This window comes from Micromys minutus, assembly GCF_963924665.1.
Source record: "Micromys minutus genome assembly, chromosome: X".
Lineage (NCBI taxonomy): Eukaryota > Metazoa > Chordata > Mammalia > Rodentia > Muridae > Micromys > Micromys minutus.
Genome location: NC_137970.1, coordinates 59,372,590 through 59,390,178, shown reverse-complemented (window position 1 = coordinate 59,390,178; position 17,589 = coordinate 59,372,590). Strand labels below are relative to the sequence as shown.

Below are 17,589 nucleotides of genomic sequence, written 5' to 3'. Positions count from 1 at the left end.
CAACACAGATGGCCCATTATCTGATCCAATTACCTTAGGGGTGCCAAACCTAGGGAAGATCTCTTCTGGAATCTTCTTAGCTATGACAACTGCTGCCATATCTCCCTTTGTGGGGAGGCTTTTACCTGCCCAGAAAATGTGGCTCAGTTCTGTAAAATCCACTTCTCAGTAAATCTCAGGTCTATCTTCTCTCCTCCCAGCCTTCGACATACATTTGCTTTCTAACATGGCACAGTTATCTAGTCAAATCTGGCACAAAAGAATTTGACCTCAAGACAGTCTTTACAAGTTTGTCTATCTCTAGATGAGTCCATTGATGCATTTTCTTCAAGTCCAGTGCTGTACACCAGGTCCTGGATAGGGCAATGAGCTATAGGGGTTATAGGGGTTAAGTACTGTAAGGTGGAGTTCTGCCACCAATTTGTTTACCTCTCAGAGATCTTGAACTGTCCAGCAGTCGTTGGTTCCATGTTTCCGCACCTGTAGGAGAGGCACACCTCAGGATGATGGACACATTCGAAGTTGTTGGAGTAACCGAATGATGAGTGTCTTGATCCCGTCTCATGCCTCCTTTGATATGGGGTACTAACGCACCACTAGCCTGGACTTTCAGCTCCATATGGGCAGGGGCTGGTTCTTAGCCTCTCTCATTCCTGCAGTCTCCGCCCAGGCCTGTGGATATGCCTGCAGCCACCAGTCCGTCTGATCAGAGGCAGGCTGTTTAGAGTTGGTACTTGTCCTCCAACTGGATGGTTAGAGCCTGCACAGGCTCCCCTTCTGGACCTCTAACCTGTGGTCCATCAGAGTGGAAGTGGATCTGTGCCCCATCTTAGTCAGGAGGTCTCTCCCCAACAGGGTGCAGGGACAGTCTGGCATTACAATGAATAAGTGGGATACCCGGCCCACTCCGAGATCCACAGATCTTCGGGTAGTCCATAAATATTTAAAACTTTGGAGCCACATGTCCGGGTCTTCTGTTGCTGGTGTCCCCTTTTTTTCTTGTTCGGGCAATTTTTTTTGTCTCAGTGGCCTTCTTCTTTATAGTAAGCACATTGACCTGTGTCAAGAGGCTCCCTCCTAGTGCCAGACTTGATTCCTAACTCCATGGCCCTTCACTACTTTGGCCAAAATCCTACAAATTCCATTTTTGTTTACTACCCTCCGGTCCTCTCTTTCCTCTGCCTTCTGCTTCTCTCTTTCTCGCTTCTCTTCCTCAGTATCTTATGAAACACTTTCTCTGATTCCTTCACCAAATCCTGCAAGGTATAGTTTTGGAACCCTTCTAGCCATTGTAACTTTCTCTTAATATCTGATGCTGACTGCTGTATAAAGGCCATAGCCACCTCTGCCTGCTGACCCTCAGAGGTTGGGTCAAGGTATAACCCCTGTCAAGAAACAAAGACTGCGGTTAAACAGGTCCCTGAAGAACCTCTCTTACCTTAGCCAAATTTGTGGGTCACCTTGTGGCTCCCTTGAGACCTGCCACTAGAGCCTGGCGGTAGACCTTGAGATGCTCCTTACCTTCTGCAGAGTTGTAATCCTAGTCAGGGCGGATCAAGGGAAAAGCTGCATCTATAAGATTAGGGAGATTGGTGGGGGTCCCATCTGGTCCTGGAACATTTTTTCTAGCTTCCAGGAGGATCCTCTCCCTCTCTTCCATAGTAAAGAGGACCTGCAAAAGCTGCTGGCAGTCGTCCCAAGTGGGCTGATGAGAAAACTTCAGGGACTCAAGGAGTAGAGGCAGAGAATAAGAGGGTACAGAGAGTAGGGAAGGGAATTAGGGGGGGAAGGGAGAGAGAAAGGGAAGCAGGGAGGGGGAGGAGGGGGAGAGAAGGAAAAAGGATAGAACACAGGGGGTAGGGCTGTGCAGGGAGGGGGGCAGAGAGGGGCTGCACACAGAGCACAGCAGGAGGCCAAAGAGTCCCAGACTCCTACTTGGCTGTTGCTAGGTAATTGTTGGTAGAGCCTAGAAGGAATGCTAACATCCCAACAGTTAAAGAATGTTTAAGTTCATTCAGAACCTAAATTTTAATTTCTCTTAGGCAATCTTTAGTACTTTTAATAGTTCTTGGGAATACAAGTTTTCTGTAATAAAATTAAGTCCACATAGCTTATAAAAACCCATGAAGAGTTCATTGTAACACATCATAAACTGCTTTAACTTCCTTACAACTTTCAAAACACAGATCTGAGCCCACTTTCTTGTCCCGTTTTCCTCTTCATTACCAAATTGTCAGATTATCAATGTCGATGTTTTTAATACTGAGAAGTTATCAAATTTTTATTGATTTTTATGAAAATTGAATCTTTAACTGATAGTTACTTTAAGCAACATTATCACAGCATTATTTTTTTCTAAAGTTGTTCATACTAGAGACTATAATCCTTAGGAAACATAAAATTAAGGACCATAGTGTGTTCACCCTAAAAATACAGAAATTACAGCAAAGCTATTGTTGTGAGTAGAGGGGCATTGACTGATATATTCTGAATGAGTAGAAGAGATTCATTGCGACTCACTAGATAAAAGTCCAAATATTCTATGAAGCTGTGCAGTACAGCCATTTTCTCCTTGCCCCCAACATGCTCATCTCCCACATTATTCTAAAGTGAATACCCATACTGACCTCACACTGATACCAGCTGACCCCACGCTGACCCCACGCTGACCCCACGCTGACCCCACGCTGAAGCCATGTTGACTGACTTGCCCCATGCTATTATGCTCTGTGATGTCATAGAATATCCTTTAGCCGTTACCCAGATATTGGTCAGAGTCCTGTCTGTGCTAGTGGCAGACTGCCTGAGGAACTTCAGCCTCTCCAGACAGCTGTGTTTCCTGGCATCACCACACCTTCCAGCAACCACAACAGATTCTTTCACTCTTGGCCTGAAGTCACAGAAGTTCTTGTAGCTCTACAGGTTAGTTAAGTAACTAATCCCTCCAGCCTTTGGCTTGGTGTCCTCTCTCTCTCTCTCTATCTCTCTCTCTCATCCATCTCTGAATTATGCTTTAAGGACATGACCTACCTTCCTTCAGCCTAATTATCTGTTTATTTTCTCTCTCTCTATAGACCTTCGGGGCAACAGAGCCATCTACCAGCTGCCACATTCGCTGAAGATGCATCATTCTACTTTTGAGGAGATCGCTATTAAACGAATCCGGATGGAGTTCCTTTCCTTCTCTCAAGATCCCCCGGCTCAGTGTTCTGCAGGCCCAGTGGCGGAAAATATGTTTCATTGGCAAGCGACCATAATGGGGCCCGAAGATAGCCCCTACCAGGGAGGGGTTTTTTTCTTATCTGTCCACTTTCCAAACAATTACCCCTTCAGGCCCCCCAAAATTGCGTTCATTACCCGCATTTACCATCCAAACATTAACAAAAATGGAAGTATCTGCCTAAATATCTTGAATTCTGAGTGGTCACCTGCACTTACAATTTCCAAAGTCCTTCTATCTATCTGCTCGCTATTGTGCGATCCAAACCCAGATGACCCCCTGGTTCCTGAAATTGCGAAGGTCTACCGCCAGGATCCAAAGAAGTATAATAGAATGGCTCGGGAGTGGACAGCGAGATATGCAATGTGATTTCAACATATATTGGTCATAATAATAAAAGCCGGTGGTTCATTTTATCAGTCATTTTTGTTTTTCTTCCTTTGAGCGAAGTGACGACTTTCTAACCTTTTCTAGATAGATTCCCATTGTACAGTTTCCATAGTACCATAGGGTAACTATGGGTGAGGGTCAGGGTGGAAAAGATGGGAAAACAGATGGGATACCGGGAAGGTGGGGAGTGCAAGTGAGATGAAACTGAGTGTGGGGAAGTGGGAGGTGAAAGAGGGAAAGATGGACAGGAGGTTAGCAGGAGGCAGAGCATGAGAATGAGAAGGGAAGATGGGTGGAAGAAGGGTAGAAGAAGGGGTGACAATAAGAACAGATTGTTTGGGTGTGGGAAAGAGGGGATTGAGAAGAGGGGAGATAGAAGAGATATGTAGGGTAGGTGGTGGGTGAATGAGAAGACAGATGGATGAGGTATGGGGAAGAGACTGAGACTAGATAGATCAGGGCCTAGTGGAAAACCCCGTGCTTTTTTTTTTTTTTTTTTTTTTTTTTTTTTTGTTTAATTAAAGGAATGTAACAATAAAACGGTGTTCTATACTTAAAAAAAAGGATTTATTTATTTTAGTTATATGAATACACTGTTGCTATCTTCACACACACCAAAACAGGGCATCAGATCCAATCACAGATGGTTGTGAGCTACCATGTGGTTGCTGGGAATTGCACTCTGAATCTTTGGGAGAGCAACCAGTGTTTTTAACCACTGAGCCATGTCTTCAGCTCCCTCTTATACTCTTAAATCAGACAGTTATTTGCTCAGCCATCATTGGAGTATCTTCTTTCTGCTGCAGATGGGAACAAGTAGAGACCCACAGCCAGACATTATACAGACAAAGAAAGACTTTAGAACACTCAGAAATAAATGAGATGTCTCCATCAAATCTGTTCCTTCACATCTCAGGACACCCTGTGAAAGAGTTTAAGAGTCATAAGAGATGAAGAATACCAGAGAAATGAAGTTTTTAAAACACAATCTATCCAATGCACATATGAATTCACAGAGACTCTGAGCAGCATATCCAGAGTTTTCATTTCTCTGTGGGATATCAGATGGGAATGGTAGAGCTCAAAGGAGAAGTGAACACATGCCCTTAACCCTAACTCACAATTTATTTCCTAAGGATAAATAGATACAAATGAAAATTTAGTTGTCTCACTGTGCAAACAATCTACTCTTTAAGGACATGCTGCTTGCTCAATGGTTTGCTAAGGGAAGTCAAGAAGCTGAATATCACATATTTTATCTTGTATGTGGAACATTGTACTCACATAAACATCATAAATATACTGGAAGTAAGCTATTTGGGAAGATAAAGCAGACACGTGAGAGGGGGTACTAAGACAAGAGAGGGTAATCTGAGTATGAATGTAATCAAGTTATGAGATTTATTGTGGCTAGGGCTAACTAAGAAATATTCATATACACAAAAACAGTAATTACAGTCATCATGCAATATCCTTAGTGACTCTGGGAAAATAATAGCTGTCTCAAGACATTTTGAAAGACCTCCGGAGGGAGACCCTCACTCAAATCTCAGGAGAGGCGCGCACCCAGCGAGGCACAGAGACCAGACTTGCTGTAATCGCATGAGGAAGTTTATTGAAAGTAAAAGAGTGAAATCTCAGGCCAGCATGCTGGGGTCGAGACTCATACACCACGCAGGGGTAGAGGAGTTTGACCCCGACCTGAACTTGTAACAGGCTTATAAAGGTAAAAATCACAAAGGAGGTGGAGGACAGGGGGATTGAGGAAATTCATAAGGGGAAGAATCATACATTTTTTATCAGTACACCCCCAGGCACACCTAGGACGTTGGAACATTCCACAGAGGTCATCCGGACCTTCTGTGGTATTTTGGGAACTCAAATCTCAAGAAAGTGGGATTTCCTGGGTGGGATTTCCTGGAAGAGGTAGAGGAAATCCCTAGGGCAAGGAATCAGTGTCCTTTGACAACCTTTTACTCTTCAGACTATTGTTTCTTTTTATGATCCTGCAAATTATAGGGCCCTGCATCTGAAACTACATGAGCAAATAATATGACTTGTGACCATACAAACAATAGGGAATGTGACAGGGCAAGGCAGTGCAAAGTTTTTTTTATCTTGCATTCTTGGTGAGACCATTTCAGGTTTGATATCCTTGATGGAGAATCCTATGGAAAATTACCCAACTCTATGCTAGAAGCAAAGGTCAAAATGTCCTTGTTAACTTCTCTTAACTTCTGTTAAACTGCCTGTTTATGTAGAATCCTGTTCCACCTAAGAGCTTATTTTAGCCTCTGTTAAAACTGCTTGCTTCAAGAGCTTTAGTTTACAAATCTGTGACCACTGAGGCAGATGTCAAGATGTTTAGCCTTTAAACATTCCATGTTATGTACACTCAGGACTAGAGCTTGATCCCCAAATTCCTGGCATGATCCTAATTGCTGGACTAAAACTTTCAGTTGCCTATAAACTATGCCTGACTGGTCCTCTCTGGTGGATTATCTACAGCAACTACCCTGACTTCTTCAACTGTGCCTACTTCAGGAAAAAGCTAACTATTGGGGTATTTTCCATATATATATACATATATAAAACATCCTATGAATATACATATGAAATCAAGACATACCATTGTTTTGTTGTAGCAGTGTGTGGACATGTAGCCTATATAAAAATTTTCAAAATGGTAAGTTTTAATTACTCCCTTACCCACTCCAAAAGAATTAAATTGAACTTTTCAAAATTAAGGTAGTGACCTTTGGGGCCAGTTATATGTTCACTGGGAAAGGTCACTTGCTGTTAACTCACACCTACATGGACATGGAGAAAAGAGCTAACTAAATCCCATGTTGTTCTCTGACCTCTAAAAGTGGATCATGGTGTGCATAGTTCTACATGTGTAATAAATAAGTAATTAAAATAAAAATAATTTTTAAGGGATCAACTTTTTATGACTCAGATTAAAATACCAATATTGTCCTGTTTTCTTTTATATTTACAATAATAAGATAAAATAAAGATGAAAAGTAGAGGTAGGAATATATTTATTTTCACATGAAGTAATTCTATACATAAAAAATGATAAGAACTCCTCCAAAAATCTCTTCTAAGTAATAAATAAATCAGCTAATAATACAAAATAAACACATAAAGTTTAAAAGTCGTCCTATAAACAAATTTCAAAAATACTGAAAAAATGTTAACATTCACAAGCTTCAAAAATATTAAACTATATTAGAATAAATTAACCAAGAAAATGAGAGACTTGTATAAGATAAATTTTAAGGTATTTGTGAAAGAAATTGTGGAGTATGCCAAAAAATGAAAAAAATTCTCCATTGTTCATGGATTGGAAAAATTAATGTAAAATGCTATCTTAACAAAAGTAATTTACAAACTCCATGAAATCCCTATTATATTGAAATTCTTTACAAAGATTGAAAATTAATCTTGCATTTCATTTTGAAGCAAAAAGAGCCATAATTTTAGCTAAAACAACAATAAAAGAGAAAACACAATAAAATAAAACAAAAACTTCTTAAAGTATTGCCACCTCAAATTTCAATTCATGCTATAGAATTATAGTAATAAAATCTCATTATATTGGCGTAGTAACAAATTCATTAAAGAACATAATAGAATTGAAGACCCACATATAAACCCATGTTCTTATAGCCACATTAATTTTGACAAGGAGGTAACATTACACACTATCAAAAAGAATTTTTAGCAAATGATACTGGATCAAACTGAATAACTAATTGTAAAAGAATGAAATTAGACCCTTATCTTTAATACTAAATAAAACATATCTATCAAATACATCACTGACCTCAACAAAAACTTGATACCTTGAATATGATAGAAGAGAAAGTAGGGAATACAGTTGAATTTATTAGACATTGGAAAAGACTTTTCAACCAGGACTCTGATAACACAAGAATTAAGACCAACAATTGACAAATGGAACCACATGAAATTAATAAAGGATGCAACCAATCATTCCAGTGACGAGGCCACCTACAGAATGTGAATTCTCTCACCTAGCTACAGATCTGACTGAGAATTAGTATCTGAAATTTGTCAAGAGCTAAACAAGAGAAAAATAAAATTAAAAACCGAGAAATACAACTAAACAGAAAGCTAACAAAAGATAAAATACAAATGGCTACAAAAATTAAGAAACTATTTAATATACTCCATTATCCAGGAAATTTAATTTAAAAATAGTTGACATTTTATTATTTACCACTCAGTAAGAACCACAGAACAAAAGAAAGAAAAAGAAAACAGTAAAGACCAAGTGCTGGCTCAAATATGGGGAAAGAGGAACACTTATTCACTGTTGGTGGGAGATCAAATTTTTGCAGTCAATACGGAAATCAAAGGAGTGATTTCTCAAGAAGCTAGAAATAGATCTGCCACAGGGTCCACATGGAACATACACCAAATAGACTCTACACCCTACTACAGAGATACTTGCTCATTCAGTTCACTGTTGTTCTATTCAAAAAAGCTAGAAAGTTTGATAACATAAATATCCTTCAACAGATAAGTATATAATAAATAATGTGGTACATTTACACAGTGGGATATTATTCAGTTACCGGGAAAAACGAAATTTCCCACCCCCATATGCCCTGATGTTACCCTTTCCACTTGCAGGCCTAGCTCCAAACATAATGACTACTGAGTAGCTTTTCCTGGTGAGATCCTATCTACTGTACATACCTACTCCTGCCACTATAGCCACCACTGAAAGCCTAGCTGCAGGGAGGTAGCTAGCAAACCTGCTTTTCCAGTATGTCTATTCCCTGCCTCAGCCTGCATATCTATCTGTTCCCTTGTTGTTCATGTACCTTCAGGCCTCACTACAGATATGACACTTATCAACTACCTTTACCTGTCTTAGGTCCAATCAAGCAACTCCTGCATGGACCAGGATTCCCTAGGCCTCGCTCTGATCACATAGTACACCAAATTGGAGTTACAGAAAATAGGAAGTAATACTTTAGTTTAGGAAAAAAAAGTAATTTGTATAGTCAATAATGTGAAGAAAATTTGAAGCTAAATTACTGAAACATAAACTATAAGTGAGGACACAAAATATGAATGCAATCAAAACACAACTTTCAATAACTTAACTCGATAATTTAACTCAAGTATAAATGACCTCAACTCCTCATTCAAAGAACACGATTTAGTTGAATGAGTTCTCTCACTTGTTGACAAGAAACCCATTTCACCATCAAAAATAAAAGCTACCTTGAACTGCGATTTTTATTTTTAAGTTAAATTCATTATGTTCACTGATTTTTTTTTATGTGAACCTGTATTCAACTTGTAGGTAGATACAAAAATCCCCAGTAAAATACTCTCAAGCTGAATATGAGCACGTATCAAAAGGATTATCCACCACAAACATATTTACTTTATCCCAAGGATTCAGGGATGATTCACTGTATATAACTCAGTAGTTTTAATAAATCATATAAATGTACTTTTATATAAAATCACATAATCATTTCCTTAATTGCAGAAAATGTATCTGACAAAACTCACATACCTTCATGATAAAAGACTTAGAGTGGGACTTGGGGAAACATGCCACAATATAATATAATAATCAAAGAGTCAACATCACTCCAAGTGGAGAAAATTTTGAAGGGATTTCATTAAAATCAAGTAGGAAGCAAAATTACATATTAAGCCCACTCCTTTTCAAAAGAGTGCTTGAAACACTAGCTGGAGCAATAAGATTAGAGAAAAAAATTAAAAGGGATACAAATAGGGAAAAAGTCATATAATCCCACTTTGTAGATGATATGATATTAAATATAAGAGATCCCAAAAATTCTTACAGAAAACTTTTAGAAATGATCAACGTCAGTGAAGTAGGGGGATAGAAAATCAACTATCATACCTCCTCTTCCTGCATTGCAGCCCTTCCTGCATCCAACTACAGGTCACTTTGTGTTGCCTCCACCGCTCTAGTTCATAACTGTCACCCCATGGCCTTCCTTAGGAACTAACCTGATGATAACTTGTAACTTTATTGCCACTTTTTTTTTTTCAAACTGCCAGTTCTAAATTTGGTCCCATAGCTAATGTCATGACCTAGACTGCAACATAAAGAGTCTTTAGACTTTAGCCAGAACCTGCCTGTGCTGGTTGGAATAGGAGTAACCCTCATAGGTCCATAGATTTAAATGCTTAGTCACTAGGTTGTGGCACCATTAGAAGTATGGCCTTATTAAAGAAGGTATGGCCTTGTTGAAGAAAGTGTGTCACTGAAGGTGGGCTTGAGGTTTTCAAATGCTCAAGTCGGGCTCAATCTCTCTTTCTCTTTTACTTTCTCGTTCTCTTTCTGTCTGTCTTGGTCTCTGTCTCTGTCTCTGTCTCTGTCTCTCTCTCTCTGTCTCTCTCTCTCTCTGTCTCTCTCTGTCTGTCTGTCTGTCTGTCTCTCTCTCTCTCTCTCTCTCTCTCTCTCTCTCTCTCTCTCTCTCTCTCTCTCTCTCTCTCTTCTTGATGCATAATGATCCAGATGTAGAACATTCTCCAGCACTATGTTTCCTTCTATGCCACCATGCTTCCTCTGATGATTGTTATGGACTATACATCTTAACTTGAAAGCTACCCCAATAAAACAGTTTCCTGTGGAGAGCATTTTTGGTGCCTCTGGACAGTTGGTGGCGGGAATTCTTGCTTCACCAGAACATCAGAAGCTGGTCAAGGCAGAAATCTGACTCTGGCCCTATACTCAGGGAACTGGCCCAGATTAAGAGCATTTAAATTTGAAGCTCAGTGCGGTACATTTGCATTTGAAGCTCAGGACTGACTCAGGGGATGCAGGTGTGGCAGTCTCTTTGTCTCTTGGGACCCCTTTTATCCATGATCTTCACACCGAGCCTCCAGAAAGATGTTTACAGGATTTTTTATTATTAACTTGCTTGTTCCCGGTCTCAGAACTGATGTTATCTTTCTTCATGTAATTAAAGTGGTTTGAAAGAGGACTGAATAAAAAAGGCTTTGCTTCAGCCTCAAGACTGGCCAAAATCATGTTACAATTTTGACTGTCTCTTTTTTTCTTTCAATCCTCACTCTGGCCCTGGGGAACCTGTTGTTTGAGCAAGCTGGTCTCGGACAGTTTCCACTGTAAGAGTTGCTGTGGTCATGTTGTCTCTTTACAGCAGTAGCAACCCTAAGACTCTGTCATTCATGTATCCACTAACAGGTCCCTTTGTGCTGCCTCTACCACCATGTTCATATGACTTCCCAGGTCATCTTCCAGGGCCTGCCTTGATGAGTGCCCATAACCCCTTGATCTATGCCTTTTTCTCAAACCACCAGCTTTAGCCTGAATCTTATAACCTGTTAACCTTCTAGCCTAGCTTTCCTTGACCACACTGCAAAGATGCTCTAGGACCTTTGGGAAGAATGATATTCCCTACCTATCCAAAATATCTATAAATCCAAGAAACCACAGTGTTGCCCACATCATAGCCAACCTTTCCACTCAGTCACATCAACTCCCACAGTTCAGCATAGATTAGAAAGCACCTCCTGAATACTAGTTCAGCCTGCTCTGTCCACCTGACTTCATTCTACGCAATATATTACCAAGCATGAGATTCAACCCACCTCATCTTCTACAAGCTATTTTATCTATAACAAAATGATTACTAATGAAGAATTATTATAGAAATAACAATATGATACATCAAGCCAGCATCTTCTCTCTAAAACCTACCAGTCCTCTAGAAAAATCTTTCTAATTAAAATAACCTTGGTCTTCACAGTATGAAGAGCCTCCACTCCTAGTGATGCCAGATGTAACTGGAGCCATGAGTCCCTCCATGTGTACTCTTTGGCTGGTGGTTTAGTCCTTGGGAGCTCTAAGGTATATGTTTAGTTGATGTTGTTATTCCTGTGGGGTTGTAAAAACATCTCCAGCTCCTTCAGTCCTTCTCTTAACTCCTCCATTGTTGTCCCTGTCTGATAGTTGGCTACAAGCATTCATATCTGTTTTGGTCAGATTCTAGCAGAGCCTCTTAGGAAACAGTTATTGCTAGGATTCTATAAATCCCACCCCTCAATTACCTGGCAGAAGCCAGGTATGCTCCACCCCAATGACCTGACACTATAAAAGGGGCTTTTTGCCCCCTCCTCTCTCTCTCTCTCTTGCCTCCTGGCTCTCTTGTGTCTCTAGGCCTCTTGTAGCCTTGCTCTCCCACCCCTACCCCTCCTCTTCCCTTTCCCTTACCCTCGCTCCCTCCAAGTGCTCATGGCCGGCCTCTACTCCTCTATTCCTCTCTCCTCTCTCTCTTTCCCTCTCTCTGCCTCTACTACACTCTTAACTTTCCCATGACCTGAATAAACTCTATTCTGTACTATACCGTTGTGTGACTGGTTCCTCAAGGGGAAGGGATTCCCAACATGTGCCCCCCAGAGGCATCTCCCTTGCCCCCAGGCCTCAGCACGCCTCCTTGGGCCATATGTCCCAACTCTCTTCAACCTTCTCCTAACACTGGTGCCGAAACCCGGGATGTCATCTTTTCACAACATTGGTACCCCATGACTTTTCCTTTCAGTGACTTTTCCTTTCATTGGTGCCCCATCATCTTTTCCTTTCAGCTATATCAGACTCCTGTCAGCAAGCACTTCTTGACATCAGCATTAGTGTCTGGATTTAGTGGCTGCAAATGGAATGGATTCCCTAGGTGGGGCAGTTTATACTCCACTCTTTGTCCCCACATTTCCTTTAGACAGGATTTAGACCTCGGGTAGGGGAATGATGGGACAATGAGGAAGGAGTAGGTAAGTGGGTGTGGGAGCAATTTCATAGAAACAGGGGTAGGGTGATAGTATAGGGGGTTGCAGAGGGGAAACTGAGAAGGGGGATAATATTTGAAATGCAAATAAATAAAACAAAAAGAGGTTAAGGAGACTAAATGCCTGAGTGTAAGGAGAGGTAGGCTGATGGAAATGAAGACAACTAAGATTTCAGAATAAAATTTAATCAGGATATAAATACATTGAAGAGGACTGAATCTGAAAGGAAGATGCAGTTGTAAAGCTCAATATCTTTTCCCCCCACTGGATTAATTATTTATGTTACATCCTGATCATAGAACACCTCCTCCCAGCTTCCCCTAACATGGCCTACCACCCTTCTCTTCACTTTTGAAAAGAAGGTATCCCTCTTTATACCAACCCATGCTGGCACCCCAATTCACTTCAAGTCTAAGCATATCATAGCCTATTAAAGTTAGACATGGCAACCCAGTTAGAGAAACAGGATACAAAGTCAGGGAACAGAAGTGATATAGAGCCTGAAATTGCTACCTCCGGTAGCAAGGTATGACCCGCACTGGACAGAGAGGGACACCAATCGACATGCAAAGTACTCAACCTAAAATTTGCACTGCCTACAAGAAGTGTGTGTGTGGGGGGGGGAATGGGACAGAAATGGAGGGACTGGCCCGCCAATAAGTGGCCTAACTTGAGATCCAATCCATAGGCAAGAACAAGTCCCTGACATTATTAATGGTATTTTATTTGGCTTGCAAATAGGATCCTCACAGCAGTTGATGAAAACAGATGCAGAGACCCATAGTCAAACATTAGATGGAGCTCAGGAAATCTTGTGGCAGAGTTGTAGGAAGAATTCAGGGACTTGGAGGGGATAGGGACTCTACAGGAAGGCCAACAGAGTCAACTAATATGGACCCCTGGGAGCTCCCAGAGACCGAACTACCAACCAAATAACATACAATAACTGGATCTAGCCCTTCCCCAACACCTTATAAGCAGAATGAATCAAGCAGAAGTCGGAATATTAGGTCTCAAAGACAGAGTAGGGGATTTAAAACAAATAAGCAAGGGATATTATTTAAAAAAAAAAAACATGAGAAATGTGGGACAATATAGAAAGCAGTAGGCATAGATGAATCTCAACTCAATGGCATAGATCACATCTTCAACAAAATCATAGGAAAAGAAAACCTTCCCCTAAAAGGAAAAACATAATCACACAAGAATACAGAATATCACATTTTCAGGACAGGAAACACTAAGTATGTGTAACAAAGAAATAGAAAAATGCAAGAGAAAAATCAGAAGTCATGCATGAAGCAAAATTCATAAGAGCAGCAACTCATTTCTCAAGGGAAACTGAAAGTCAGAAGAGCCTGGACCAATACATTCTAAGTCCTAAAACTTTCTGAAAACTCATCTAAATTAATATACTCAGAAAATCTTTCTGCCTTATTTGAAAGAGGGAGAAAATTTTCTACAATATAAACAATTTTTTAACAATAAATACTTTAATATTCAGAAAACTAAGTCTAAAAAAATTAAAAAGGAACATTTTTTGGTGAAAAAAAGAATGAGCATAGCAGAAAGACTGTGGAAGAAAACATGAAGACACAATTATTAAACACACATGTACACAAATACACATGCACACATATACACACACACAAACACACACAGACACACACATACACACACACACACACACACACACACACACACACACACAAACCACTGAGAACATAAACGATACCAAAATTAACAATATGATGACAATAATAAACAGATTTATTTCAACAATACAAGTAAATTAAATCATCAAGCAAGAAGAAAAAGAACAACAGCAGCATGCTAACAACAAACATGCTGAGAAAGGGATTTGGGGTATACCCTCATTGACAATAGCCTCAAGGAAAATCAAGTATTTAGGGATAACCTTATCCAAGGAGATAAAAGACATCTATAATGAATATTTTACATCTCTGAAGAAAGAGAACCATGAGAAAATGTCCACAGTTATGAATATGTGTAGAGCATAACCTTCCAGGAATCCTGGGACCTTGACCACAACTCACTTCAGAGGCTTTAATTCACTAGCTCTGCAGTAAATCTGACACAGTGGTAATAAGTTCTCCTATGAGGCCTGCCAGACTAAAACTTTGTCATCACTAACTGCCATATTAAAATTCACAATCAGGCTTTGACTTGTAATTAGAATTTTTAGAGTTCCTGGATTTAATATATGTTGTAAGATAAGAAGTCTCCAAAAGTTTTGATAGGCCTGTTGGCTACAACATGGACTAAATAATGGCCTGTACCAAATGATACGGAAATGTTTATGTGTTTTGGTATATGGTAAATGAAGACGCTGTAAGGCTTAAGAGAAAAAAAAAGTCAGGAAAAACTTCTCATTTAATCTTATCATACACACAGGAAGAATCTAAGTGGCACATTTATTCACTGCTGTTATGAATAGCTTTCTAAGACAGCATGCTCATACACAGTTTTAACCCCAGCACTCTGGAGGTAGAGGTCACTCCTATGGATCTGAAGCAATCCTGAGTTCTGGGTCAGCCAGGGCTACATAGCAAGATCCTGTCCCAAAAGAAAAATTCTTTAAGAAATACCAGTTTCCTTAAAAAAAAAATCCTCATGGTTGATCTGAGTGTGTAAGAAATTATACTGTATAGGTAATAAAAGTAAGGAGTTTGACATGGTATCAAATGGTTATAATCTTAGTACATGAGTGTTGAAGGCAGAGGACTGAGGTGTTAAAGGTCATCATAAGCCTCATAACCAGTTCTAGGCAAGTCCATTCCCAACAAAATCAGTATAAATGGTAAGAGGAGACCACTGCCATAGTCTAAGAAATTTACACACATTTAGGGTGATTAGATCTTTAGTTTGCATGTTCCAAGCTGAAGTGCCCAACTTCCAAAAGCCATGAAGGATTAAACACGTTGATGGTCAAGAAAAAGCATCATACTGAGTAGTCTGAGTATGAAGATCTAGAGCATAGGTTAATAGCTATAGCGTAGTATAGTTTTTATTAAAATAACAAAAGCTTTTGACTTACTAATATAGCTCTAAATGAATGCTTGATTATAAACCATCAAATGACCACATATCCTGAGCTGTATGCATGCCATTCATTGGATGCTGCCTGACTTTCCCAGCTAAATTATGGTTTGTATATCTGCCCTCTTCTAAATTTATGTTAACATATTTAACAGTAACAAAAGGTGATGATATATCTATCTTCATTAGTGAGATCAATGAGGCAGCAAGAAGTCCTATATTCAGATGGTATCTTCCATAGCTTAATGTCCTTAAATAGCCACAACAGTGAGAAATCTTTATACTTATTATGTTATTCAAAATGAGTTACACTTCTAGAAGTACTAGTATAAAAGAGAATAGCACACCCAGTTTATCTATGCATTACTTTATGATCAATAGCAAATATCAAATTGAAATATGCATACCATATAATATACATGTAATCATGTTTAAAATCTAGTTCCTGAAAGGCATGAAGCAGATGTATATTATTACCTGTTCTCTTTCACCTTACACTTACTGATGATGAAGTCTCTAAAATTATTTGAGAGAGGTGAAAAAGTCTGGCATGTAAATAAAGGGGTATTTCTGTGTGATCTACTGACTATTCATGGAAGTAGATTCAATCAGCTTTCTACCCTCTGTCAGAGATATTTGTGAAGTGGTGTACTGCAAGGAAGTACTCACAGAGGAAAGAGCTCTGATTAATATGATTAGCATTTCCTGTTGCTTTTGAGGGTAAACAAAGGTAAGTATCATTAATTAATAACAGGCTGAATCCAATGAGTTTGGCTCAATTAACAGGGACATGGGAGAAACATAACTTGGAAATTAGTGATAAAGAGATCATATAAAGTGATGAAAAAAACTGAAGATATTTGTGTTGCTCTTGAATGGTCACCTAAGGGATTCCTCAGCAGAGGAGAATTTTAATGAAATGTTAAATATAATAATGTATTTTATGTAACCATTCAATTTTCTCTCACACCTACCCATGAAATTTAACAATCAATACATTAAGGAAGGAGGCCAAGCAACAATGGAATTTATTTATAGTCTCTGTGTTATAGACTTCAATTAACCAAAACAATGTGGTATGATCACTACTGATTATCAACTATGGCAACAAAAGAGATCTCCACTGAGTCTTTGACATGGCAACATTCCTTACAGTGAGCATATTACTATATTGTCCTACTTCCATCATGATAGAGGCAATTTTTTATTGTTACTTCAATTGGATTTCTGGACATGGATTTAGTTTTCTGTCTTGCAGTGATTATCCATATATTACCAAAATGCTTCATAATCCATAGTGTTATTAAACACAGCATTGGTTCTAATTAAGAAACTAACTTATACAGCACATGAAGTGTGACAGTCGCACTTAATGATCTTACTATGTTTCTCATCATCCAGCAGCACTGATAGGATTGTGAATGGCCTCTTAAAAAGGTGGGAGCAATGTGTGATGAGTGGCAGAAAGTTTTAGAGTGGTAGCAAAGGTCTTCAAGAGGCTGTATATTGCATGTATCAATTTCTAATGAGAGCTCATTTCTCTAAAAACTATGATTAATGAATGTGACTGGATGGAAATGTCATTGATGGCACTGGATTTCATAGTAACTCAATAGTAAAAGTTTTGTTTTCTTTATCTGTTACACTTTGCTATTAAAGCCTAAAAGTCTTATCCATAAAGGAAATTATTTCTACAGGAGAAACCTCAATGATTTCATTTTATGAGACATTAGTGCTGAAATCTGGGATTTTTAAACTCCTCATGATTTAAAATAAATGCCCCCCCCACAAAAATGGGAGTTGCTTTAGTGACTTGAGTAATTGATCCTGACAACCAAGGAGAAATTTAAGTGCAATTCCACAGTGGTTATAAAGAAAAATGTGTCTGTAGCTCAGAGAAATTCTTATGGTGTTTCTTAGTATTACTGTATACTGTCAGTAAATTCATTGATAAACTACAAAAACAAAACAAACATACATACATTCAAACAAACAAAACCTAAACAATCAATACAGGATTGCTAGTTACCTAGATCTTTTGGGCATGCTATTTTGGCTTAGCTACAAGGCAAATAACCAGAATTAGG

General features: G+C 39.2%; 1 protein-coding gene across 1 annotated transcript; it reads left to right on the top strand.

The window, feature by feature from the left end:
* Nucleotides 1-3,232: 3,232 nt before the first annotated feature.
* Nucleotides 3,233-3,589, top strand: LOC308415599 (ubiquitin-conjugating enzyme E2 D2-like; the record flags this gene model as incomplete). Its single annotated transcript, XM_080910651.1, has 1 exon — nucleotides 3,233-3,589. The coding sequence occupies one exon, from the start codon at nucleotides 3,233-3,235 to the stop codon at nucleotides 3,587-3,589; it is 357 nt and encodes a 118-aa protein (XP_080766777.1).
* Between the last annotated feature and the right edge of the window lie 14,000 nt (nucleotides 3,590-17,589).